This window comes from Peromyscus eremicus, chromosome 8a (genome assembly GCF_949786415.1).
Source record: "Peromyscus eremicus chromosome 8a, PerEre_H2_v1, whole genome shotgun sequence".
Lineage (NCBI taxonomy): Eukaryota > Metazoa > Chordata > Mammalia > Rodentia > Cricetidae > Peromyscus > Peromyscus eremicus.
This window is the reverse complement of record NC_081423.1, coordinates 35,237,041-35,264,566: the sequence shown is the minus strand read 5'-3', so window position 1 is coordinate 35,264,566 and position 27,526 is coordinate 35,237,041. Positions and strand designations below refer to the sequence as shown.

Sequence of the window (27,526 nt, the reverse complement as noted above, 5' to 3'; positions counted from 1 at the left end):
CTCCAGTCTAGCACTATAAAGTAACCACCAGTTTATCGCACACACTGGAGTCTATGGGCAGGAATTCAAAGGCGGCACTGTGGGGGTGGCTTCTCTCTGTTCCATGCTTATTTGGGGCCTCCTCTGGGAAGATTTGGAATCTGCAATGATGTCACAGCTGAGATCTAGCAACACCTGAAGGTCTGATGACCCTCGAACCAGGGCTGCAGCCAGAGCCCTGACACGGCCTTTCTTTATGGCTTAGTTTTCTGACAGCAGGGTGGATTCAAGAGAGTCAGACTTTCTGTTTTGTTTTGTTATATTTTATGGGGATCAAAGTATTCCAGCCAACAAGCCAGAGGCTGTATCGTTCTCTGCGACCACATCTCAGAGCTTAGTGTCAGTCTTGCTGTGCTCTAGCGGGTAAAAGTCCTGAGCCCTCTCCAGTGGGACGGGTCAGACTCTACCTTTAGAGTAGCAAGACCCCAGCAGAGCGTCGGGGATGGTCAAGTGGGAGGTCAGGATGGCCAGTTGAAGTTGCCTCTCTTGCACCAACCAGGAAAGATGCTGTAAACGGAAGAACCCTGGGGGAGGAGAGAAGAGGAAGTCAGGTATATCCCACAGCTGTGCACACTGCACCCTGGACAACTGAGGGCTGACTGAGCTGAAACTCGGTACCAACTGTGTCCCCATCTCCAGGAGGAACAAGGGTACTCCCCACTTCATGTTAGACACCACAGGATGGCAGGTCAGAGGCATGTGTCTTCCTGACACTGGGCAACTATGGAACATGGGGTGATGGAGCATATTAGGTCTTTTGTGCCTTAAGCTAGACCCGCTAGTTAACCATAAAACTTGAAGTAGTATTACTTAAATATTGTTTTAAATTATATGTGTGTGCTTGTGCATGAGTGTGTGTGCCCAGAAACCAGAAGAGACCATCAAATACTTGAGAACTAAAGTTACAGGAGGTTGTAAGCTATCCAGTGTGGGTGCTGAGAACTGAACTCAGGTCCTCCACAAGAGCAACAAGTGCTTTTAGCCTCTGAGCTATCTCTCCATCCCTCAAATACTGTTTTTAAATGGTATGCACTTCTAGCTTATAGGTCTCACACTTGTTATTGCTGTATTGGTCCTGCATGCTATAGCACTGTCTCAAAAGTTGAGACAACATGTCCTAATGTCCAGGGACCCAGACGTGACCCATCTGCTGTCAGGCTTAGCTAGACACAAAATATGGACATAGAATTTCTAGGAAACCAAGCCAAACATAATTGAGGATTTTCTTTCCTTTCCCTTACTAATTTTTTTCAGGCCTCATTAATTGTTAGCATAGCTTTTGTATTTGGGATAAACACAAGAGTAAGTACTTACAATCTTCTTCTGGGTGTCAGGAAGCTAATAGAAAGTAATCTCCTAGGAGCTGAGAGATGGCTTAATGGTTAAGCCATAATGGCTGCTCTGCCAGAGGACCTGGGTCAGATTTTCAGCACCACATGGTGGCTCATAACTGTCTATAATTTTAGTCCCAGGGTATCCATCTGGCCTCTGCAGGCACCAGGTATGCGTGTGGTACACATACATACATGTAGACAAAATACCTATACACACAAATAAGTTACATAATTTAAAAAATAAATTTCCATGCATTAAAAAGATGCATTTTTAATTATGTGAATGTGGGGGGCAGGCTGTGCATGTGTGAATGTAGGTCCCTCAGAGTCCAGAAGAAGGCAAGGTATCAGATCATCTGAAACTAGAGTTCTAGGCTGCTGTGAACTGCCCAGCTCAGGTCCTCTGCAAGAGCAGTACATGCTCTTAACCACTGAGATGTCTCTGCAGCCCAATTTCTAAGCATTTGATAGAGCAGAATAGCATCATACACCTCACATCTGACAAGGGCAGGCAAGTACCAAAACACTCCCACAGAAGCTAAAATTCTCTCAATGAAGCCTGCAGTGGTGGTGCGTGCTTGAATCCCGGCACTCAGGAGGCAGAGGAAGGTCTCTGTGAGTCCGAGGCTAGCCTGGTCTACAGAGTGAGTTCCAGGACAGCCAGGGCTGCACAGAGAAACCCTGTCTTGAAAAACAAAACAAAACACAAATTTCTGTCAGTGAGATTATCAAAACACTATGATGACACCGATAAAGACAGGAGTTAACATCCAGGTGAGGAAAGCCTCAAAGGGCACGGTCTGGGCACTTCAGTTTTATTTTCTTTTGACATTTAACGTTTTTCTAACTCATTAAACCTCAGCTAGAGAGCATTCATCACATTGTATCAGTTCATAGCACATTATACTGTAATTAGTCCATACAAGGCTCCTCTCGTTTTGTGTATTAGTATGTCTGCATGCATGCACACATTACATTAGTATGTGTGGATGCATGAATCTGTGTATGTATGTAGTAGTATGTGCATATGCATGCATTTACATATACACAAATGGGGCATGCATGTATTTGCCCCATTCTTTTCTCTGGCCTTCTATTTCAAGTAATCATTCTAATACACTTGATGTTTCCTGGCTTATACGTGTCCATGTCAGGTGTGTACTATGGTTGGCATGTATTTTCATTTATATGAACAATACTAAGTTACATATCTCATTCGGTCTTCTTTTTTGTTTCCACCCCACAATATGTTTTCTAGACCTGCCCATGTTTCTATTTGTACATTTCATATATCAGCCCAACTGCTGAACAGCCCAATGTAGGACACATCCATGGTATTTGTCATCTCTGCTTCCCTAGTCAAGGGTACCCTAGTGCCTCCAACTTCTCTTCCCAAACCAATGCTGCCAGGAGCGTATCAGACCCATATCAGACTCACATGGGAACACCTCCCCCCACCCCCGCTCTGGTTTTTCAAGACAGGGTTTCTCTGTGTAGCTTTAGAGCCTGTCCTGGAACTCACTCTGTAGACCAGGCTGGCCTCGAACTCAGAGAGATCTGCTTGGCTCTGCCTCCCAAGTGCTGGGATTAAAGGTGTGTGCCACTACCACCCGGCTCCCTCTTTTTTTTTTTTTTTTTTTAGTTATATTTTTTCTAACTTATCATTATTATCATGTGTGCATGTGTGTGTAGACGGTGTGCATATGTGTGTGTGTGTGCTCACATGTGTGGGCATTCCGACAGTGCACGTGGAGGTCAAAGGACAGCTTTCAGGAGTTGGCTGTGTCGTTCTACATGGCTGAGGAAGGGTCCATACTCAGGAGGCTACAGGTGAAGGCTTCTCCTTATTGGCCCCTTGCTCAAGATACCCTGGGCTGAGGCAAAGGGCTTAGGGCCAGCGTTGCCTCATGTTGTCTTGAAGATGGTGGAGAAACATGGCCCCCCTACCACTGCTGCACTCCCTTGTGTGGACACAGGCAACACGGGAACCACATCTACTGAGCAGCAGCTCCAAGTGGCTTTGCCACATGTGGAGACCTGGCCCCGAGCCACTCACGTTTGCCCCTTGCTAAAATCTGTGACAGAAACAAATAAGAATGGTTTCCACCCAAGGACACCAAAGGACAGGCTTGGCTTCAGCCATCTGGTGAGCTTTTAAAACGGGTCAGGATTGAGATCCAGCAGAAATTCTTATTGACTGTACAGACACATTTAAGCCCTCTTAAAATGACTGTGTGTGGAAGAGATGAAATATCTAGGCATAAAGAAAGCTGCTGTTACTTATTTGATATTTGTATTGATTTATTTTGGCTTTTTGAGATAAGATTTTACTCTGTAGCCCTGGCTGGCCTGGAACTCAGGGTCCCCGTTCTCAGCATATCCAGTGCTAGTATTACAAGTGCCATTTATCCTTTCTAAGGGAGTGGCTGTAGCATAGCTTGGTCCCCTCCTTGCAGTGGACCTGAGTTTTGTTCCTAGGACCCACATCAGGCAAATTACAGCAGCCTATGACTTCAGCTCCAGGGGATCAATGCCTCCTTTTAGACTACATGGGCACCTACATTCATACTGAGAAGTCCCATACAAAGTCTCTAAACCAATGTGCTGGAGAATTGAACACCAGAGAGGACACCTGATGTCCCTACAGTTCCCTGAGCTCCTCAGAGTGAACAGATGAGTGTCCACACAGCACCAGCAGGTCCCCTCCCTGGGGTCAAGCCCTTGGATGAGAAAGTTTTGTGCTGTTGCCTTGCCAACAGCCAGGGACTCCTAGCTCCACATACCAGGCTTCTGAGGTCTTGATGAGTCAGCTCTGTTTCCTCCTCTACTTCCTTACCACCAGCATAGCTCAGTTTCAGCCTGGGACCAGGCAGGGCACACAGTATCACTCACTCCCCACAGTGATTCATTTGGTTGATTCAACAGCTTGCTTGAAAGACAAATTACCTCCAAAACACTATTTGGAAGCCCAAACTAGAGATCATAATTCTCAAAATTTGCCATTCTAGAAAGCAATCACTTGATCCCCCACAGCCTCTAAGAAAGGCCCCAAGGTTGAGGTTGGCTGTGGTCCTGTACTGTGGAGGAGACTGGCATGACCTCAAGTCAAGTCCCCGTCTGCTGAAGGACTTTGGATCATGTTTAAGATAATGCTATGACATTAGCTATAGTATTTTCTATAACTTTATGACAAAAGAGGACAAAGAACTGTAGAAATAACTGAATCACCTCTTGCTCCTTTTTCCTCCACCCAAGACCAGACTATCCCACCCCTCTTTGGCTTTTGGACACAGCCTTGTGTAGCCCAGCCTGGCCTCGAACTTACTATGAGGTCTTGAACTTTTGGTCCTCCTGCCTCTGCCTCCCCAGTGTTGGGATGACAGTGTTTGCCCCCATGCCTATCTATGCTAGCTAGTTTTATGTCAACTTGACACAAACTAGAGTGATTTGGGCAGAGGGAGTTTTAATTGAGAAAATGCCCATATCAGACTGGCCTGTAGGCAAGCCTGTGGGGCATTTTTTAATTAACAAGTTTCATGAACAAAGTAAGGCTAAGGTATGGAAATTTCCCAAGGATATAGATAAGAGGTAGATCATTGAATCTACTCTAAAAAATATAGAAATGATAGGATAAAAGGGTAGATTATTGAATCTACTCTGAAGAGAAAAAAAGAGGACATAGATACAACATAAAAAGGTAGATTATTGAATCTACTTTTAAAAGGCAACTACTAGTTTTAAATAATTTACACTGGATTGGATTTGTGTATACTGTATACAAATTATGTATATTGATAAAAATTTGAGATTGATTTTGTTAGAAAATACTGTACATATATTTCTAATCTTGTTCAAGGTATTGTACCTATACAGTTCATTTAACAATGTAATGCAAATTGCTAGTCCTTGAAAGTTATTATTACCAACTAACTTGGATATAAGAAATGCAAGTTAATAGTCATTACAACCAAACTTGCAGTCATATTAGGTATGTTTTCAAGGTCAAACAGAAATATATTTTGATAAACAGTTCATCTTCAAACACTTCAGAGATCTACAGAATATGGAATTTAAGATGTTTTAATAACATAGATTCTTTTTTTTTTATGACAATGAGACATGTCTGTTCCTAGCAGCACCAATATACTTCAGAGAAGATGATGGGCATCGAAAAAACTCCATATGGAGTTTACTTTCTTTGTGGCAATTGGTCACTGGGCAAGAAAATGCCCTTGTCTGGACTGCTGACAGTATGCTGTCCAAAGTAGACAAGCAGGATACAAAAGAAAGAACTGTCTAACTTTGCCAAGACAAGGTAGGAAGGCCTTTTAGAAAATCCTGCTTCACAGATGAGACTCTCAGATATACTAGGCCTGTAGGCCAAAGATGGATGCCCCAACGTTGCAGAGGAACCTTGGGTGACTGTTCAGGCAGCCAACTGTTTCTGTCATTTCTCACAATTTTTTGGAAGTTGCTTGTTAGCACTTGCTGCTTACTTAGGTAATATTATTTCCTTCTCAGGTCTCTGAGGGAGTTGAAGATTAGGTAGTTATAGTTTTCCTTGTTAACAAATTCAGAAAATAAACTCACTAAAGATGTGTAAAATATAAGATAAAGATAGTTTTTGGTTGGTAATACAAGTTAGGATAGAAAGTGAATTAGGTACAACATTTTGGACTCACCAAAATAGGATAAATAATGGAGTATTTTCTCTGAATTTGTCATATGTTTATGGACTGCACATTGTTAATGTAACTCTTGTTTGTATATATTATATATACTTATTGTACTTATTGCATATAGTTTTTCTTATATTAGTTGTAACCTTCTTTTATTATTTTAGACAAAAAAAAGGGAAATGTAGTGATATATTGTGTACCCTAATAAACTTGCCTAGGGATCGGGGGACAGAGCCAGCCACTAGATTAGACATAGAGACCAGACAGTGGTGGCACAGACCCTTAATCCTATCATTCATGAGGCAGAAATCTGTCTGGATCTCTGAGTTCAAGGCCACACTGGAAACAGAGACAGGCAGTGGTGGCAGACACCTTTAATCCCAGTACTGGGAAGCCTTTAATCCCTGGAAGTGACAGCAGGGCGGAGAAAGATATATAAGGCATGAGGAAACAGGAACTAAAGCAGTTCAGCTGAGACCCTTTCTGGTGAGAATTCAGAGGCTTTCAGTCTGAGGAAACAGGATCGGCTGAGGAGTTGGCGAGGTGAGGTTGGTTGTGGCTTGCTCTGCTTCTCTGATCTTTCAGTTTTCACCCCAGTATCTGGCTCTGGGATTTTTATTTTAAGACCACCTATGATTTGAACAACAGTAATTAATGTGGGAGGCCCAGCCCATTGTGGGTGGAGCCACCCCCGGGCTGGTGGTCCTGGGGGTATAAAAAGGCAGGCCAAGCAAGGTGTGCGGAGTAAGCCAGTAAGCAGCACTCTTCCGTGACCTCTGCAATCAGTTCCTGCTTCCATGTTTCTGCCTTGAGTTCCTGCCCTGACTTTCCTGGAAGATGGACAAGTTGCAAGATGAAATGAACCCTTTCCCCCAGTTTGCTTTTGGTCCTGGTGTTTATCACGGCGATAGAAACCCCAACTAAGACACTGTCTTTAGATTATTTCTATTTAGCAGGAATTAAACATGCTGTGATCCCCTAGTTTCAGAGAGGAGTGCTGTCAGTGTTGGAATAAGCTCAGAGGTTTTGGACACTGAACCCAGCACCAGATCATCACCATTTTGAGAATATTCGCTTATACTCTTTGATGTCTTGTCTTATCCTTAATATATCATTTTCTAATCCTCAAGACACTATAATATTCACTCAGGGTCATAGGACGAGTGCTGATTAGGTAGAAAGCCCTGTAAAGAACAAGAGAAGCCGAAGTTAAAGCGCTCTGAGCAGACAGTGGAAGGTGAGGAGAAATGCACACATAACTAGACACTGCTCAGTCAGCCCAGGTCAGTCCAGGCTTGACTGAGATGGCTGATGGGCGAAGAGAATGCCACACATGAAGCTGAGGTGTTACTGGGCACATGAGTCTCTGGAAACAATCGCCAGTAGTTCTTTTTCTCACAGCACTGCTGTGAGATCCAAACACAACTAATCCTGCCCTCTACCTAAAGAGCGATCATTGAAAAATTATGTGTATTTTCAAACATGCATAATATGTATATATGCATATACAATTAAACAAATGTAACATGTATAATTTCAAACACCTATAAAGGTCATAATTACTCACTAATTTATGTAATATAGTGAATAGTATAATGACTCCATTTCCCCAGGCAAGGCCCCATTATCTGGCTCCATAATCATCAAACTCAAAGCCATTATTACTTTTCTGCATCCTCTGTGACACTCATCCTGGGATATTCTGAAGCAAATCCCATGCATTAGAATCTCATTTGTAAATATTTAATATATGTCACTAAAACATCAAATTTTGCCAGGCATTGATGGCACATGCCTTTAATCTCAGCCCTTGGGAGGCAGAGACAGGCAAATCTCTGAGTTTGAGGCCAGCCTGGTCTACAGAGTGAGTTCCAGGACAGTCAGGGATACATAGAGAAACCCTGTCTCAAAAAAACAAAGCAAAAACAACAACCCCCCCCATCAAAACAAACAAAAAAAGGATAAAATATAAAATTTCAATCTGGTCACTTCTATACTTAAATTAATAGCTCCATCATATCCAGCTGTTTTAATTTTAGCAAGCAAAACACTGATGAAGGGACAGCTGTAAGGTGCAGGTCAGAGAGCCCTTCTCCCTAGGGACAAAACCTGACTGCTTCAGACTGCAGAGCTTTTCAAAATCTGCATAGACTTTTCAGGTTCATCATCCCCATCTAAAAACCACAAATGCCCCAATTTTGCACTTTGGGATGAGAGGTGTTCAACTCTGCCCAAATCCCCATAGGCATTAATTTAAATGAAGGGCATGTCAGATCTGTTGCTAGGACCCCAGGCTGGGTTATGAGATTTCAGGAAGTCCAATGTGTGTTACCGTCTACACTTGGTTGGGAAGTCATGGGGACACACTCACCACAAAAACATTAGAATGTCTGTCTCTTTGTGAGCAATCCCCTTTGTGACACCATGCCATGGTGACACACATTACCTCAGAGTGACACACACAGCCCAGGAATGTGAGCAGCACAGAGGGCAAGGGCATCACATGTGCATCCAGAACACAGGTAAGAAGCAGCAGTCTGTGAGAGCTTTGCACAGTCCAATTTTGTTGGTTTCTGTCTCCTTGGAACTAGGAACATGCACTTATTTGGCATGTAATAACAGTGCCATTCATGAGGAATAGAAGAAGACAATCATGCACATAAAGGGTTTTAGTTGTGATACAGGTATGTATGTTCCCATACTCCTTGCAAGGATTGGTGAGTGAGCCCTAAATAAGTCTGTTCATGAAGCACCTGAAGATCTATGTGCAAAAATTTCTCTAGAACAAATTCCCATTTCTTCTGTTTGTTTTGAGACATGGTCTCACTAATCCAGGCTTCTCTGGAATTCGTTACATAACTCAGGCTGGTCTTGAACTCATGACAATCCTCCTGAGTGCTGGGATTTCAGGAACGGGCCACAACACCTGTCCAAATTCTAGTTTTCAAGTTGTAGAGTGGAGCACTAACTGGTTTTCATGCTTCCTATCCTGCCCTTCACACCAAGTTGTCCTCCTAACGCACATGTCTGGTCCTGCCACTTCATTAATAGGCATCTAATGCTTCCACTGCCTTCTAAGATTTTCTCACTTCCTTAACACAGTGCCCAAAGTTCTCTGTGATCCACCCTTGACTTACAGAAGAGCCCACTGCTCTCTGCCCACCGCACACTCTAGCCTCCTGACAAGCAAAGCTTTCACACCAGAGCCATGTTTTCCCACTGAAGTAAACCACTGAATTCATTCCTAGAACAAAGAACAAGATAGCCCAGTATTTAAAAGCTACCCTTCGTGTCAGACTGGATTGAATCCTGCCTGCGTCATTCACCAACTGTGTGTCTCTGAGAAAAATCACTTCATCTGACACAAATCTCTCCAGCTCTAACCTGGGATAATGATAAATGATAACACACATCTCAATGAGTTGCCAGGAGGGTTCAGTTGGATCAGGTAGGTACATGCTTAGCCCAATATCCTCACACACCCAGCCTACAATAACTCATTACCTGTGTTAAATCTACCTGCTGCCCAAGCTTCAGCTCAGCTGACTCCCGATGGAGCCTTTCCAGCATCTGCAGCCCCCAGAATCTCATGGCTCTTTCACACCTTTCTCAGCCTACTTCCTGCCTCCTTATAAGTATTTATAGACACAACTGCTGTGGAACAATCTTTGCACACTGTAAATGTGTATTATTCTCACTGGCTAATAAAGAGCTGATTGGTCTGTAGGTGGGCAGGTAGAGATTGGGCAGGAGAGACAGACTAGGAGGATGCTGGGAAGAAGAAGGGTGGAGTCTCAGGAGTTGCCAGCTGGACTCAGAAGCAGCAGCATGGAAAGTACATAGATGAGGTAAATGAGCCACGGGGCAGCACATAGGTTAACAGAAATAGGTTAATTTAAGTTATCAGAGCTAGCTAAAAACAAGCCCAAGCTATCTGCTGAGCTTTCCCATTAATAAGAAGTCTCCATGTGATTATTTGGAGTGACTGGTGGAACAGAGCCGACCGACAATTCCGACAAAAAACTCCGTCTACACACTACTGAATCCCTGCCCTTTGTTACATGCTATAAGAAAAAAGTTGAGGAAACTTTGATCCTTAACTATAGAAGATCTAATTAGCAGACAGACACCAGGACTTGGGCACAATTCACCGGTTTGCTGAATGAGGCGGTGGCTCACTGTCATCTCTGTGACATTTAGTTGTCCTGAGATTCTCTTCATGATACAATCTCAGTCAGAGCTAAATTTCAAATAGGGACTGTTTCTTCTCCTATCAGGCAGAGTTTATTCCCCCAAAACAGTGACTTACAGTTGACCAAAGAAAATCTCCGTGAACTGTCAATGGAAAGCAACATAGTGGTGTCAGGTTCAAAGGATACCATCAACTCTGACCTTCCCATTCCCAAAGCTTTCACCAAAGAAAGACACAAAGTGTTGGAGTTACAACACAGCAGAGGGCTAAAATCACCACTGGCCTCCCTTGCCTGATGATACAGTTGTAATGTGTTTTCTTGGTGTATATATGACACTGAGAACAGGCGGTGTCGTCTACACAGCTATGCTGCACCTCACACCCCCATATCCTGTCTACAGACAGTCAAAGTTATGAGGTAAAGGGCTGCGTTGGGCTTCAGCTACAGCATGGCAGTAATCCTACCTGCTGCGGGAGTCCTATACCTTACATTAAATGATGCCCTGTCACTACCGGGTGCTCAGTGTCATCAAGAATTCAAGCAAGGTTGTTCAAGCTCCGCCTCACCCAAATACCAGAAGATGACACCCACAACGCCTACCACAAGAGGAAGCGATGCACCTGGACAGCATATTTTGACCGTGTGAACTGAGTGCATGTCATCAAAGTGACATCTCATGAAGTGACTTCCCTGGGCTGGCAGAGAAGAAGTAGCTTGCCTGCTGGGCACAGCTGCCCACTCTTTTCCTGCTGCTGCCTCCATGCCAGGCTGGTTGGCCACTGTGGCCCGGGGGGAGGGTCTGCCTGGTTGCCTCACTCCATCTCCAGATTTCTAGCTCTGCAAGAAACTATGGGAGAGGAGGCTTTAGCTAATTATGGCCAGTTATGTTTCTGAACACCGTCTGTTTCTAAAACATGGAAGTCAAACAATGAGCTCTTGTAAGGACGGGTCATTCTCAGAAAGCTAGACTCACTGGGGAGCACCACACATCTCACATTCCAACCACAGTACCAAACAATGGCCAGCTTTCCTTCATTCCCTCCCTCCTTCCCTCCTTCCCTCCTTCCCTCCTTCCCTCCCCTTTCCCTTCTTCCCTCTCTCCTCTCCTCTCCTCTGCTCATCCTCCTCCTCTCTCCTCTCCCCGTCTCCCCGGCCCCCCCACTTTCTCTCAAATAGCACAGTCTGGCCTAGAACTAAGTACCGAAGGGTGACTTTGATTCTCCTGCCCAGAGCTAGAATTACAGGTGTGGTCACCATGCCCAATTTATTGGGTGCTGCAAGTCAATACCAGGGTTTCATGCATGCTAGTCAAGCACTCTACCAACTGAGCCACATCTACAGCCTCAAACAATGTGTTTTCCATGGTTTTAGATTGCTTTCATTTTATTATACTTAGCAGTGGAATATGTAAAGAATGGCATGTGACCAAGAATTCAGCTGAGACTCCAGGTGCCTTGCTGTGAATAGTATGACGTTGCTGTGGACACCGCTTCTAGTTGTACCTGTAGTGGCCTTGTCTCTTCCTGTTCATTTCTGTTTTTTCAAACAAGAGGAAAAAAAAAATCAAACTGCCACAAAACATCACAGTGCTTACAGTGGGATCAAATTAGCAAGATTGTATCATGGCCTGGCAGAGGATGCCCCATGGAAACAGCCAGATGGTAGGTGAGAACCTGAACAGCCCCCTGATGGGTCAACAGAGGGAAGTCTCCTTACAGTTACCAAATTTAAACGGCTGAGAGATGAGGCTGCCTGTTCTGTTAAAACACCTCCGCGCAGCACTCACGGGCTGCAATTCACTTTCAGTGCGTTATCTCATTTGCTCAGTACCTCAGTCTTCTCAGCCCACACACACCCTTCTTAGTTTTGTGGAAGAGCAAGAATGGTAAGCCTGTGCAAATCAGTATTTGTTTAGCGTAAATCATTAGTAAACAAGTATCGTTTGTCTTACTTGATACAGTAACTACGGAGACATCTGATGAGCTGGGAATGAGACAGACATTAAGAGGCCTTTTTACAGGACCGAAGCAGGAAAACCAAACCACAGTATCTGACATGCATCGCATCAGAGATGTACAAAGCAGGCATCTGTGGAAACGGCTGTTGGCTCTCACAAGCCATGTGAAGTGTGGAATCACAACCTACCCCATGGGATGAAACAGCTACTTTGTACTTACAGTGACATCTTCAGCCTCAGATATGTTCACCGGAACCTCACTCAGGGCTTCACGGGACTGCCCATGACCAACTTAAAAAGACTAAAAGGCACTGGATTCCAACAGAATGTCAAACATGACACATGAAAAACTTGGAAACTTAAATGCTGACTAGAGTTTTGATGGTTTAAAACAATTTGTAGTTGTGATAAGCAATTACATGTTTTTAAAGACACACTTAACTTTTAGAGATACATTTCAAAATATTTAGTGAAGAACTATATGATACCTAGGATGTGTCTCAAAATAATACAGAGAGAAGGAAATGCCTGAAAAAGTAAAGGGGACAAAAACTGACCATGTGTGGACAGTTGTTAAGGCTACATGGTGAAGGAGTGGGCTCCTCCCTGAGGTATTGGTCAGGAGGGCCCCTGAGATTCCCCAAAGCAATACAGAAGTTTGCTTGTGCTGTTGACTGACCATCAGAACTAGATGATAAGACTCTACATGCTTTGGTCACAGAACTTACGAGAAATTAAACGGAAATGGGCTGGAAGCTTCCTCTTTGCTGGCTAGAGTGGCAGAAGGCGCTATACACACCGCTGGGGAGACTTGTCACCAACGGTCTTAATCAGCTGTGGACCCTGTGTGTAAAGCTACTAAGTAGCCTGGCAAGATGAGGTCACGGCGCAATAGTGGTAAGTCTGTTACGGGATCATCGAGTGCTTTCTGACTGGACTTGAGGCTCACTCCACAGGAGTAATTCACACCTGGTATTGTAAATCCAGTCAAGATCCCGTAGCTGGGGAGGTCTTCGGCCCCAGTGGGGAAGTGCCAATAGTTGTTTTTTCTAAGTGGACATAATATGCCTTCTACATAGCTATGTTTATGCCCGCGGGATAATGCTCCTGTCAGCTTTGGGCTTCGCTTTTTTCTTTCCCTGTAGTCAGCAGTGTCTGCAGAGGCTCATAACTGGTCCAAAGCATGGAGAATAAATGAAGATTGAGTTAGGTAAGCCATACATGGGACATCGATATCACCACTTCCAAAGCTAAGGAGGCATTGCGGAAGGAGGGGTGGGAACAATGTAAGAAAGGCACTTTGCGGCCTGCCATGGCTGCTGCACTCTGGAGCTCACAGTAGGTGAGACTGCCTGTACAAGAGCTGCACACGACTGGAGCTGTCAGCACCTGTCAGGGGAGGGGCAAGGGTTCACAGGGCCCTACCCTTCCGCTTCCTGAGGATGTTATGTGCCGTTAATGGTGGATGGGGAAAGAAACGTCTCCTCAGTGGTGTGTCCGCTAGTAAGGTGCACGTGCTCCTATAAACAACCCTAACAAAATTCACCAGATCACACATGCACACACAAAGACATGGAAATAGAAGGGAGTCTAGTTGGGAAGAGGGAGGCAATTATCAGGCATGGGTAATAGGGGTGACTATGATAGAAACACATTATGTATACATATGAGAATGTTACAGTGAAATCCATTACTACATGGAATGAACAGATGTAAGTAACACATTCTTAAAAGCTTTGTGGTAAGTACATGGGATGGGTCATTATGAGATTCTATTTTCTTCAGCATGTATGATTTACCCATAGTAAAAAGTTTTTAAAATCTTGGAGGATTGCCGGGCGGTGGTGGCGCACGCCTTTAATCCCAGCACTCGGGAGGCAGAGCCAGGCGGATCTCTGTGAGTTCGAGGCCAGCCTGGGCTACCAAGTGAGTCCCAGGAAAGGCGCAAAGCTACACAGAGAAACCCTGTCTCGAAAAACCAAAAAAAAAAAAAAAAAAAATCTTGGAGGATTGGATGCATAAATTAAAACTGGATACAAACAATCCTGTCATATTCCATCTCACACACACACACACACACACACACACACACACACACACAGGGAGAGGGAGAGGGAGAAGGAGAGGGAGAGGGAGAGGGAGAGGGAGAGGGAGAGGGGGAGAGGGAGAGGGGGAGAGGGAGAGGGAGAGAGAGAGAGAGAGAGAGAGAGAGAGAGAGAGAGAGAGAGAGAGAGAGAGAGAGAGAGTTGCAAATGTACCACATTATACCACTATTAAAATGCCAGCCTGGTCTAAAGAGCAAGTTCCAGGACAGCCAGGTCTACACAGAGAAACTCTGTCTTGAAAAAAACAAAAACAAAAAAGCTACACACAGTTTGGTGCTTAAAAGCACCACTCTTCTTGCAGAGGACCTGGTTTCAGTTCGAAGCCCCACACCGGGTGCCTCACAACCACCTGTAACAGCAGTTCCAGGGGATCCAACACGCTCTTCTGTCTACCCTGAGCATCCCCGTGCACATACACAGATATACACAATTAAAAATAAGACGACAACACATATGCCAAACAACACAACCTACGTAAGTTTCTGCAGGCACGTGCATATACAGGTAATCTTAGACCCAAACACAGGGATGCTGCCCAGTCCCAGTTCCAGCCAGTCAGGGCTTCACAGTGAGACCCTGGTTCAACAAAATTTAGTTAAAATGCATTTAACTTAGACACATGACATCGTAATATGACTTGCTTTTGTTTTTGATTTATTTTTACTTTAAAACCTTTATTGCATTTTATTTATTGTGTGTGTGTGCACATGCCACAGTCCACATATGAAGGTCAGAGGACATGCCTCCCATATGGGCCCCAGAGATTGAACTAAGGTTGTCAGGGTTGGTGGCAAATACCATGTTTGATGAGATACTCTGCTATCCTCAACTTTGACATAGCTCCTCTTTCTCATAACTATATTTTTATGAAAAATGTAAGCTCTATTCATGTGCATAGCTGTAATTGCAGTTGATTTTCACTGTGTAGAAATAACCATTCATTAATATATTTGTTGATGAACTGTCGCAACGTTTACAGATGTTGCTATAATAAACACTGCTAGGAACATCATCACACTCTTCGGGAGCTGGTGCGCAAGGCTTTCTTTAAGGTGGACCAGGCAGGCTTCAGCATTCGATGCCAGGTTGTTTTCCAGAGAGGAGGGTTCACACGCCACTCCCACCAGCAGCACACTGTTTCCAGCTGCCCTGTCTCAGCCTTCACTGGCACCATGTGCCAATGACTAGTCCTTGCCAAGTGGATGAGAATGAAAAGCGGAATCCACAATTTTCATATCTACTTTTCTGCTTTCTAATAGAGTCCTTTCTTGATATTAGCCATTCACCTTTCTTTCGTTATCTGAGGTGTTTTGTTTTTAAAGAAAGGGTCTCCTGTGTAGCCCTAGACTGAACTTGCTGTGCAGTCCAGGCTGGCCTGGAACTTGGAGATTTGCCTGCCTCTGCCACTGAGTACGGTGATGGTCACCGTGCCCAGCCCATCTACTCCCCTTTTCTGCTGTTTTGTTAAAGAGATTTTAGGAATTCACTGTACTCTAAAGATTAATGTGTTAACTCTAAGTTTCAAGTAGTGACTTTTCCATTCTTTTTATGATCTGCAATGAAGAAGAACCACATACTTAAAGTTTTTGGGGATTTTTTTGAAGTGTAGGTGTGTTTGGTTGGCATTGTTTATCTGTGAACCACTTTCCTGCGGTGCTGAACAGGCCAGGAGCGAACGCTGGATCCTCTGGGACTGGAGGGAAGACATTTGTGAGCTACCATTCAGATGCAGGGAATTGAACCCCAGTCCTGTGCAAGAACAACCAGTGTTTCTAACAGCTGGGCCCAAAGATAACCATAAAATTTTTTTTGTTTGGTTGATTTTTTTTGTTTTGTTTTGGTTTTTTTTGAGACAGGTTTTTGTTTGTTTGGTTGGTTGGTTGGTTCTGTTTTTTTGTTCTTTGTTTGTTTGTTTTTCTGGTTTTTTTTAAATTTAATTTTCGAGATTGGGTTCCTCTGTGTAGCCCTGGCTGTCCTGGAACTTGCTTCTTAGACCAGACTGACCTTGAACCCCAGAGATCTGCCTGCTTCTGCCTCCTGAGTGCTGGGATTAAAGGTGTGCTCCACCACCATCAGCAGATGACTATAAAATTTAACGGTTCAATTTGCCCATCATTTCCCCCCTCTCTTTTAAGAAATATGTATCTACCTCAAAGCAGTCAATGTATTTTAAGACCAGTTAAATGACTCAGCAGGTAAAGTCACTCCCTAAGCAAGCCTGATTGACTGCATGAGTTTGACCTAGAGCCCATCATGGAAGGGCACTCTTGAAAGTTCTCCCTCTGACCTACACACACACACACACACACACACACACACACACACACACGCGCGCACACACACACACTCTCTCTCTCTCTCTCTCTTTCACACACACATACATACATACACACACATACATACACACACAAATGCATACTCTCACACACAGACTCTCTCTTTCACACACACATACATACACACACACAAATGCACACTCTCTCACACAAAGATTCTCTCTCTTTCACACACACACACACATACACACGTGGTCTAGATTTTCATTTTAAAGTTTTCAGGTTTCTCTATTCACAATTCTTAATACATACTTGGTGTTTCTAAGGAAGAAAAAGCCCAGTTCCTCTGTCCTTTTACCATAGTCCAGTCCCACTTTTAAGGGTGTGGCATCTTCCCGGTGATCGGGATTATCAATGGCTAAGTTTCTGAGCATGAATGGGCCTGTTCTCTCTTCATCAGTTACACTGGCTCATTTTCCACCCTTTCATCACTTCAGCAATGTCTTAATTACAACTTCAAAACTGTCTTCAGTCTAGTTAGACAAGTTCTTCTACTCTGGTTTTTATGATGTGCTGGCAGCTCTCAGTCCTTGGCTGTTCTATATGAGTTCTAAAATAGTCCAGATCCCCACACAGACTGCTGGGTTTTATTAACATGCCCTGTGAGATGCTGACACCTTTTTGACATTGAGTTCCTGTTGAAGAAGGAAGGAGGATGCTCAGGGAACCCTTCTCTTCTTGCTGATCCCTTGATATATGTCCAGTATTTCAGTGGGTTTCAGTGTAGATCCCTTTTCAGATTCATGAGCTTTCCTTCCATTTCTATTTAAGTGGTTTTTTTCCTTTTAACCAGAAACAGATATTGAACTACTTTTTCCTGCAGTAATTAATATAAATGTGCCTTTCCTTCCCTCCTTCCCCTCTTCTTCCCTCCCTTCCTTCCTCTCTTAGGATAGGGTCTTTTGTAGCCCAGGCTGGCCTGGAAGTGGCCTAGGATGACCTTGAACTTCTGATCCTCCTGCCTCTACCTCCTGAGTGCTTGGGTTATGGTGTATACCCCGGGCTTATGGAGTGTTGGGCATCCAAACGCCAAGGCCTCATGCATGTCAGGCAAACATTCCACTGAGTCATACTCCTAGTCCTGGATTTCTCTTCAGTCTTTCCTTAATAGTCTCTGCCTTCTCAGGAGGCAGAGGCAGGCGGATCTCTGTGAGTTTGAGGCCAGCCTGGGCTATAGAATGAGTTCCAGGAAAGGCGCCAAAGCTACACAGAGAAACGCTGTTTCAAAAAAAAAAACAAAAAAAACCAAAAAAAAACAAAGCAAAACAAAAAAAAATAGTCCTGGCCTTGATCTTTCAAGTGTTATAGGCCACCATCATTATCCCTGATACTCTCTCATATTTAGAGTCAAGTCACTTACTTTTTGGCAGGAACACCAGGGAATCAATGCTGTAATGCTGCTCTCCTTGCTGCACATTGTCCAATGTTATACACTGTTTTATTTTTATTTACATGTATGTCTGTTAAGCTCATATGCATGATGGTGCCCTCAGACTCCAGAAGAGGGGGTCACAGATACACTCAGGTCCTCTGCAAGAAGGGAGCGTTCTTAACCAGTGGGCATCTCTTTAGCCCTTAGTTTACCCTATTCTAAGCATGCTCACTTTGATAAAGTTACAGATGCCTTCTAACATTGTCTCTGCACAAATCACCCATTTGTGAATGGATTCATAGATACTCACTGTTATGCGGGAGCGAGTCTACTCCAATCTTGTAACTGATTATTTTAGTACCCCATATTTGGCTATTGGGAGCTCCTTCTGGTTGGCTTCTGTGTCCTTTTGATATGCCTGCATAATTTATTTAGTTACTCATGCTTTCTGGCACAAAACATTTCCACTCTATCTAATAAAAACATGACTTCATTCCATAATACATTTGCCCAACCCTTTCCTAGAACATACATGCAATTTCAGAACTAACACATATGGATGTGGAACAAATTTACAAACCAGAGTGCAACAGTAACACATATTCTTTTTGTCTTTAGCCTTACAGTATCTAGGCAAAATGTTCTTTCCCAAACTCACTTAGATTAGTCTCTTTTGGGCCAGCTAAACAGCATGGTGGGTTAAGGCGCTGCCAAGCCTGACGACTGTGTTCCATCCCCAGGACCCATATTGTGGAAGGAGAGCATTGGCTCCTGCCACTGGTCCTCTGACCTCCAAATTAATGTTGTGACATGGGCATGTGCACAACACATACACATGTGCACACTTGAAGTAAGATAAAATGTTGTCCTCTGATCTCCTCATGTGCAGGAGCATGCACGTGCGCGCACACACACACACACACACACACACACACACACACACAATATATATATATATTAGAGTATAATAAATGAAAAAGATTGGCCTTTTTCTTCTCAGCATGACCATGTCAGTCAATAATTTGGTTAATTTGCTAGTACTGGTATTCTGTGTGGAGTCCTTTCCTACCACACAAATACACATACACCTGGTGCAAATCGGTTCAGCAGGAGAACAGTCTGTGTGTTGTGTGTGCTGTTCACATGTGTGTGCATGTACACACACAGACTGGGTGTCTCCCTCAATCACTTTCCAGAGATATATGCTCTCCCTGGGGCCACAGATCCACATTTTTTTCAAAAATGAAGGTTAAAATAAAGATATGTAAGTGGTCACCAAGGCATGGTACCTGCACAACATCGATGATTGTTAGGAAGATGAACATATTTCAAAACCACAGTGAGAGCCCTCACCCATTCACAACAACCACCATCAGAGGAGCAAACCACAGTGAGAGCCCTCACCCATTCACAACAACCACCATCAGAGGAGCAAACCACAGTGAGAGCCCTCACCCATTCACAACAACCACCATCAGAGGAGCAAACCACAGTGAGAGCCCTCACCCATTCACAACAACCACCATCAGAGGAGCAAACCACAGTGAGAGCCCTCATCCATTCACAACAACTACCATCAGAGGAGCAAACCATAGCCAGTGCTGGTGAGGAAGCGGGGACACAGACACAAAGGTGTTTCAGAAAAACATAACTTGAATGGATTTGTTATCAGAGTAGGGAGAGGAATGGGTGAAGACGTTCTAAGCCATTTCACTGTGCCTGAAGAGTAGAAATGCAAATTATATTAAGCCTTGGTAAATCAAAGACACACATGAAGAGGGGCAGTTCCACAAGGAGAGAAGACAAATCTCAATTTCATGCACCTAATACGAAAGCCTTAATGAAGCTTGAAAAGAAACAGGGATGGAAAGATGGATCAGTGGAGGAAGGTGCTTGCCACCAAGCCTAATGGCCCGAGTTCAATCCCCAGGACCCACATGGTGGAAGGAGAGAACCAAATCTCACAAGCTGTCCTCTGATCTCCATATGCACACAGACCCAACATAAAAATTAAAGATGTAAAAAAAAGTTTTAAAATAAACAGAGAAGCCCACAATCATACTTGGAATTTTTAACACACAGCCCCGAAAACTGTTAGAGTAAGCACATGTCAAATGACCAAAAGTGACATAAAGCCCGGAAGAAGGCAATTCCACTCTTGTCGAATGGGTACTGCACTCAGAATACATGAGGTTTTCAAGTTTAAGTTCAAGCACTCACTGTACTTAAACCAAATAAAATACATTTCAAAGAATAAAAATACTCCAGAGCAGAGTCTCTGACCATGCTCTAATTATAAATATCAGCTTCAAATGTTCCTATATGCCTGAAAATTGGGAAATGAATCTCCAAATAACACATGATTCAGAGAAGTTACTGAGGCGGAAACTAGGAAATATTTTCACTGAGTAATAATGAAAATAACATATATTAAACCTTGTCGCTGGGTGGTGGTGGCGCACGCCTTTGATCCCAGCACTCGGGAGGCAGAGGCAGGTGGATATCTATGAGTTAAAGGCCAGCCTGGTGCACAGAACGAGATCCAGGACAGGCACCAAAACTACACATAGAAACCCTGTCTCGAAAAACCAAACCAAAACAAAAACCTTGTCTGATGAAGCTAAAGTTGTTCCTAGGGGCAAATTCATGGCATCAATGTGTTTCTTATTAACAGAACTGAGCAGCAGCTGTTAGTCAATGAAATCAGTCAGGTGTGATGGTGCATACCTTTGGTTTCAGTGTTTAGAAGGACAACAGTGTAAGGCCAACCCGGGCTACACACTGAATTTAAGGTCGGTCTAGGCTATAAGAGTAAGACAGAGGGGGCAGGGAATCAAAATAGAGCAGGAGAAAATAATAAAAGCAGAGCAGACATCAAGGTGTAGAAAACAAACACAATAGAGACAATCACTACTCAAAAAGTGATAAAGAACTTAGAAAACTCACAAATTACAATATTCTGGGCATTTGTTTTGTTCTTGAGACTGGGTTTCTCTGTGTAGCCTTGACTGTCCTAGAACTCAATCTGTAGACCAGGCTGGCCTCGAACTCAGAGATCCACCAGCCTCTGCCTCCTGAGTGCTAGGATTAACGGTGTGAGCCACCGCCACCACCCAGAATATTATGAATAATTTTATGCTGATACTTTTTCTTTATTTTATATGTATGGGTGTTTCACTTACATGTATGTATGTGTACCACATGTGTACCTGGTGTCCATGGAGACCAGAAGACTGTATCAAATCCCTTGGAACTGTAATTAGGGATGGTTGTGAGGCACCAGGTGGGTGCTGGAAATCAAACTGGAGTCCTCTAGAAGACCATGGAGTGCATGCACTTAACCACTGAGCCATTTATTTTAGATCACAGCACAGGACTACTAGTCTATGTCACACAGCTGTAGCCTCAGACCAGGCCAGTGTTAACACTGGCTTTCATCTGAACTTGCGCTTCTCACACACGGAGGCTCGTCCTCTCCAATTCAGCTCATCTATGTGAAGACACAGTTTTCTGCTCTCTACTTGATACTTACTCCCCTGGATGCTCCAACACACCAGCACAGCTGTGCTAGCAGTGGGGCTGTTGACACCCAAGTATTACATAGTATCACTGAATTCTAGAAGTTTGTGTAGGATTAGCACATAGACTTATGAGGGGAGGAGAGGGAAGGGGATGGTGGAGAGGGGAAGGGGATGGTGGAGAGGGAAGGGGATGGTGGAGAGGGAAGGAGATGGTGGAGAGGGAAGGAGATGGTGGAGAGGGAAGGGGATGGTGGAGAGGGAAGGAGAGGGAAGGGGATGGTGGAGAGAGGAGAGAGAAATAGGTGGGGAAGAAAGAATGCAGAGACAAGCGGAGAAGAGATAGGGAGGGAGCTTTCACCAAGAGAACTCCATTTAATTGATGGGTTTTTATCATGGAAATAAGAGATGTAACCAAAGTTACACAAAATTTTCAGATAATTGTTTTTAAAAGATGTATTTTTACTTTTGATTATGTGTCTGTGTGTATACATGCACATACAGGTGCCCTTGGAGGCCAGAGGAGCACAAGCCTCCAGGTGCAGGCGCTGGCCAACAGTCTTGTCCTCTGCAGGAGCACTGTGTGCTCTGACTAGCTGAGTTGCCTCTCCTCTCCAGATCCCCAGAGTCTGAGTTATGTATTTGGTTCTTCAAGACAGGGTTTCTCTGTACAACAGCCCTGGCTGTCCTCTGTAGACCAGGCTGGCCTCGAACTCACAGAGATCTGCCTGCCTCTGAGTGCTGAGATTAAAGGCTCTTACCACCATTGCCCGACAATTTTTTTCTTTTTTAAGAAAAGGATGCTTCATTTAGTAGTGGGAACTGAACCTTGGACTCTGACATGTTAGCCAAGCACTCTCCCACTGAGATATACTCCCAACCCTAAGGGATATTTTCAGTATCAGTTGAACTTTGCAGCTGGGTGTGGTAGCACATGCCTATACTGTTAGCACTTGGGAGGCTGAGGCAGGAGGATCCTAAGTTCCAGGCCAGCCTGGGATACATGGTGAGACCTTGTCTCAATAAATCTTATCAGTAATTTGGCTATTTTGTGTTGTGGACACAAATAACCCTCAAGTTGCAGTAACTCAAGACGAGAGAGAGTCCTGTTTTCTCATGTCAGCTGGGAATCTGCTGCGGCTCTTCTCTGGGCTGAGGGCAACTATGGCTTTCGGCCCTGTGGTTTCTTTGTTCAGGATCCAAGCTGAAGGAGCAACCTCAGTCTAGGACTTGCTGTTCTCAGGTTCCACCATCAAAGGATAAAGAGCAAGGAGTTGGCAAAAGACGCCATGACCTTCACAGTTGCTGCTGAGATGAGGAACTTGTCACATCTATCCACCTCCCACTGGCCAAGCAAGTCACTGGGCCAAATCTCAGCCTGCTGGAACAGGGGTATTTCTTCTTCCAGAAGCATCTCTGCTAATCACATGATGGAAGGCGGGCATATGCAATCTTTTTGGGGGAAGGAGTGAATACTTGTGACTGGCCATACACAGTCCACTACTCAGCTAGCCTTGGTAAATCAGCACAACCTTGATGTGAAGCTGGTAAGATTGCTTGACAAGAAAAGAAACTTTGGCTCCAGGCCCTCTGGTCAGCTAGATGTAGATGCTCTCACATGGGGTCAAATTCATACTGGCAATTTAAAAAAAGATGTAGGAATGATATCTAGAAACTTTGTGGGGAGGGGAGGGTCTCTATGTAGCCCTGGCTGGCCTACAACTCACTATGTAGAGCAGAGATCTGCTTGCCTCTGTCTCCCAAGTGATCAGGTTAAAGGCACCACCATGCTTGGCCTAAGAAACATTTTTTTTTTTTTTTGCAGGGGCGGAGGGGGGCAGCTTTTCAAGAAGGGTTTCTCCGTGTAACAGTTCTGGCTGTCCTGGAACTGTAGACCAGGCTGGCCTTGAATTCACAGAGATCCACCTGCCTCTGCCTCCCGAGTGCTGGGATTAAAGAAGTGTGACACCACAGTCCAGATCTAAGAAATACTTTTTTAAAGATTTATTTATTTATTAATTAATTATGTATACAGTATTCTGCCTGCATGAGTCCCTGCAGGCCAGAAGAGGACACCAGATCTCATTACAAGTGTTTGTGAGCCACCATGTGGTTGCTGGGAATTGAACTCAGCACCTCTGGAAGAGCAGTCAGTGCTCTTAACCACTGAGCCATCTCTCCAGTCCCCTAAGAAACATTTTTTTTGTTTTGTTTTGTTTTTTTTTCGAGACAGGGTTTCTCTGTTTAGCTTTGCGCCTTTCCTGGAACTCACTTGGTAGTCCAGGCTGGCCTCGAACTCACAGAGATCCGCCTGGCTCTGCCTCCCAAGTGCTGGGATTAAAGGCGTGCGCCACCACTGCCCGGCCTAAGAAACATTTTTAAGGCATTTATTTTTAGTTGACTACTTTGTGTGTGTGTGTGTGTGTGTGTGTGTGTGTGTGTTCGGGCGCGCCACAGCACACAAGTGGAGATCGGAAGATAACCTGGCCTCGAACTCAACAGAGATCCGCCTACCTCTGCTTCCCGGGTGCTGGGATTAAAAGCGTGCGCCACCACTGCCTGGTGACCTTTACATTTTTAACACCATGCTTCGTGGGCAACATTTTGCCTGCATTGTGTCTGCACCACATGAGTGCCTGGTCACCTTCAAGTCCTCATGTCTGTGGTATCTGCAGTTACATCCCCTCATTCCACATACTGCTGAATCTCTCCTCTCTTTCTTCCCCTTTTTCTTTTTCTTCTTTTAGTATTTTTTATTTCATTTTTATGTGTATGGATGCATTGCTTGCACGCACATCTGTGCACCACATGTGTGCCTGAGGCTCACAGAATCCAGAAGAGGGCATTGGATTTCCTGGACCTGAACTTATGGAGGGCTGTAAAATGCTGTGTGGGAGCTGGGTATGGAAACTGGATCCTCTAGAAGAGCACCCAGTGTTCTTAAACAGTGAACCATCTTTTTGCACCCCCCACTTTCTTTTTTAAATGACATTTATTTATTTTGTACGTGTGTGGTTATGCGCTCAGACGTGTTCTAGGATAACCCACCATGTGGGTCCCAGGGATTGAACTCAGATTGTCAGGATGGCCACAAGGGCCTTCACCTGCTGAGCCATCTGGCTGGCTCTCTCCCTTCCACTTTATTTCACTAATTCCTTTAAAAGCAGTTGTGCGGTAGCAATCCTTAGAAATGTACTGAGATTTGCTTTATGTTTCCTTACAGGATTGTCTCAGGGTTTCTGTTGCTGTGATAAAACACTATGCCCAAAAGCAACCTAAGGAGCAAAGGTTTATTTCGTTTACACTTCCAGGCAACAGTCCATTACTGAGGGAAGTCAGGGCAGGAACCTGGAGACAGGAGCTGACACAGAGACCATAGAGAAGTGCTGCTTACTGCCTTGTTCTTCCTGGCTTGCTCAGCCTGCTTTCTTAGCCTGCCTTCCAGAGGTTCTCCCATGCACAGTGAGCTTAGTCCTACCACATCAACCACCAATCAAGTAAATGTCCCACAGGCCAATCAGGTGGGGCATTCCTCAATTGAGGTTCCCTCTTCCAAAACAACTCTAGCTGTATTGAGTTGGCACAAACTAGCCAGCACAGTGGTCCATGTAGTAAAGGTTCTATTTGCACTTTCAAAAGTGTAGTTCTTGGGGCTGGAGAGATGCCTCCGTGGTTAAGCGCACTGGCTATTCCTGAATAAGACTGGGATTTCATTCCCAGCACCCACATTAGTTGGCTTGCAATCACCTGTTAGTCCAATTCCAAGGGATCTGATGCCCTCTCCCAGCTACTGTGGCACTTCCAGGCAAATATACATGTACACAGACACATAAAGTGCATATAAATAAAAATAAGAAAAATTTTTAATGTGTATTTCAGCTATCTGGGGTGTAGTATTTATTCTAGAAGCACCTGCTATTCAAGCTGGCTGATTTGTTCAGATCACTTGGGTCCCCACTAACTTTCCTATCGCTTGTTTGAAAGGGCGCTGAAAGGGGTGTGGCCTGTAATCCTAGCTACCTGGGAGGCTGAGTCAGGAGCATGAGTTCAAAGCCTGTCTAGGTATGAGTTCAAGGGCAGCCTTGGCACTTAATGAGATTCTATTTCTTTCTTTCTTTCTTTTTCTTCTTTTTTTTTTCTTTTTCTTTTTTGGTTTTTTCGAGACAGGGTTTACTCTGTGTAGTTTTGGTGCCTGTCCTGGATCTCGCTCTGTAGCCCAGGCTGGCCTCGAACTCACAGAGATCCACCTGGCTCTGCCTCCCGAGTGCTGGGATTAAAGGCGTTCCGCAACCACCGCCCGGCTGGAGATTCTATTTCAAAAGAAAAGGTTGTCACTGTGCAGTAGAGCACTTCTCCAGCATGTGTGAGGCCATGGCTTCAGTGGTTCAAACACAAAAGGATTGAATTACGTTATGTTTATGAACTCGTCTGCCAGCATCGCTCTGTGCATCTTCAGGCTCTCTTCACAGTGCATCTGCATTTGAAATAGTTGCATGTTAAGAATGGATCGTTTATCATTGGCGAATCTCTATCGCTGCGTTCCTTGTCCAGGTCTTGACTCAGTCAGATAAGATACTTCAGTTCTCCAATGACTGCTGTCAGCACACTTTCCCCTGCCTTTCTCTTTACAATGCATCTTCACACCGAAGCATGTTTCTCGTAGTCTAACTGCTAGTGAATCGTACTCTTTTTCAACTGGATAATTCTCGGTTTTGTTGCCGGAGTATTTGAACCATTTATGTATTTAAAATTTTTGCATACTGTTTTGATCATATTATTTTCCTTCCCGAACCATTTATATCTACTGTAACCATTTACATGATTGGAACATCAGTTTCCACACACATCACATTTATATTGAGCCAAAAACAACTGATAACCTGTATTCTGCCCTGCTACATTTCCCTAAACTGGACACTTCACATGAACAGAGTTGTAATAATAAGTAGCTCTTGTAATTTTCTTTTCTTTCTCTTTCTTTCTTTCTTTCTTTCTTTCTTTCTTTCTTTCTTTCTTTCTTTCTTTTCTTCCTTTTTCCTTTTTTTTTTTTTTCGGTTTTCTGAGACAAGGCCTCACTCTGCAGCCTTGCCTGCTCACTCTGTAGACCAATCTGGCCTCGAACTCAGAGATCCACCTGCTTCTGCCTCCTGAGTGATGGGATTAAAAATGTGCACCACCAAACCTGGCTCTCTTTCACTTTTTTTTTTTTGAGGTTATTCCATATTGTAGCATGTATCAGTAAGTTCCTTAAAATGCTATTATTATCATTATTGTGTGTGTGTGAACACGCGTGTGATGTGGAGGGGTGGTGCATGAATCACGGTATGCATTTGGGGATCAGAAGACAGTTATGAAGTTGATTCTCTCCCTCTGGGGATCACACTCAGGTCACCAGGCTTGGACAGCAAGCATCTTTACCTGCTGAGCCATCTTGCGGCCTCTTTACTCTTTTTATGAGTTAGCAAATGTTACTCTATTCCATGGGGATGACACAGTTTAGCTCATGTTTCTTTGTAGACACATACTTTCACTTCTTACTGGACACATACAGGTGTAGAACATCTGCAAGCAGTTGAGGACTGACCAGACTTTTTTCCAAAGCACTCGAATCACTCTATAACCCATCTGCAGTGTGTATGAAGATTCCAGTTTCTCCAGGCTCTGACCAGTGTTTGCATTAACTGACCTTCTAATTCTGTCTAGCCTAGGGGATGGTCAAGTTGTACCCAATTTGAGGCTTGATGTGTGTTTCTCTGAGAACTAAAAATATTGAGCTTACTGAAGATACTGCCCACCTGTACATCTTTCTCAGAGAAAGGTCTATTCAAGTCCTGTCTTAATGAGTGTGGGTTTCCATAACCCACACTCATACACAGAATCATTCAAGGTGTAGATTAACAACAGAACACGACTGAGCATGCTCTGAGGAAGGGCCATGTGAGTACACCGTGAACAGACCTGCCAACCAGGAGAGCCCTTACCAGCCCCTTTCC

General features: G+C 44.2%; 1 protein-coding gene across 10 annotated transcripts in view; it reads right to left on the bottom strand.

Moving 5' to 3' along the window:
* Positions 1 to 280: 280 nt before the first annotated feature.
* Cdkl3 (cyclin dependent kinase like 3) overlaps positions 281 to 27,526 on the bottom strand; it is an 87,839-nt gene continuing 60,593 nt past the window's right edge. For 9 of the 10 annotated variants that reach the window (XM_059270508.1, XM_059270506.1, XM_059270507.1 and 6 more), the window contains one exon: positions 281 to 563. Coding sequence is in view for 2 of the 10 variants with exons in the window: in XM_059270510.1 (XP_059126493.1) it covers positions 498 to 563 (66 nt within the window). In the remaining 8 variants the exon portion in view is untranslated. Of the gene's footprint in view, positions 564 to 18,325; positions 18,434 to 27,526 lie in introns of all 10 variants that reach the window. The other variant, XM_059270509.1, reaches the window with a different exon arrangement.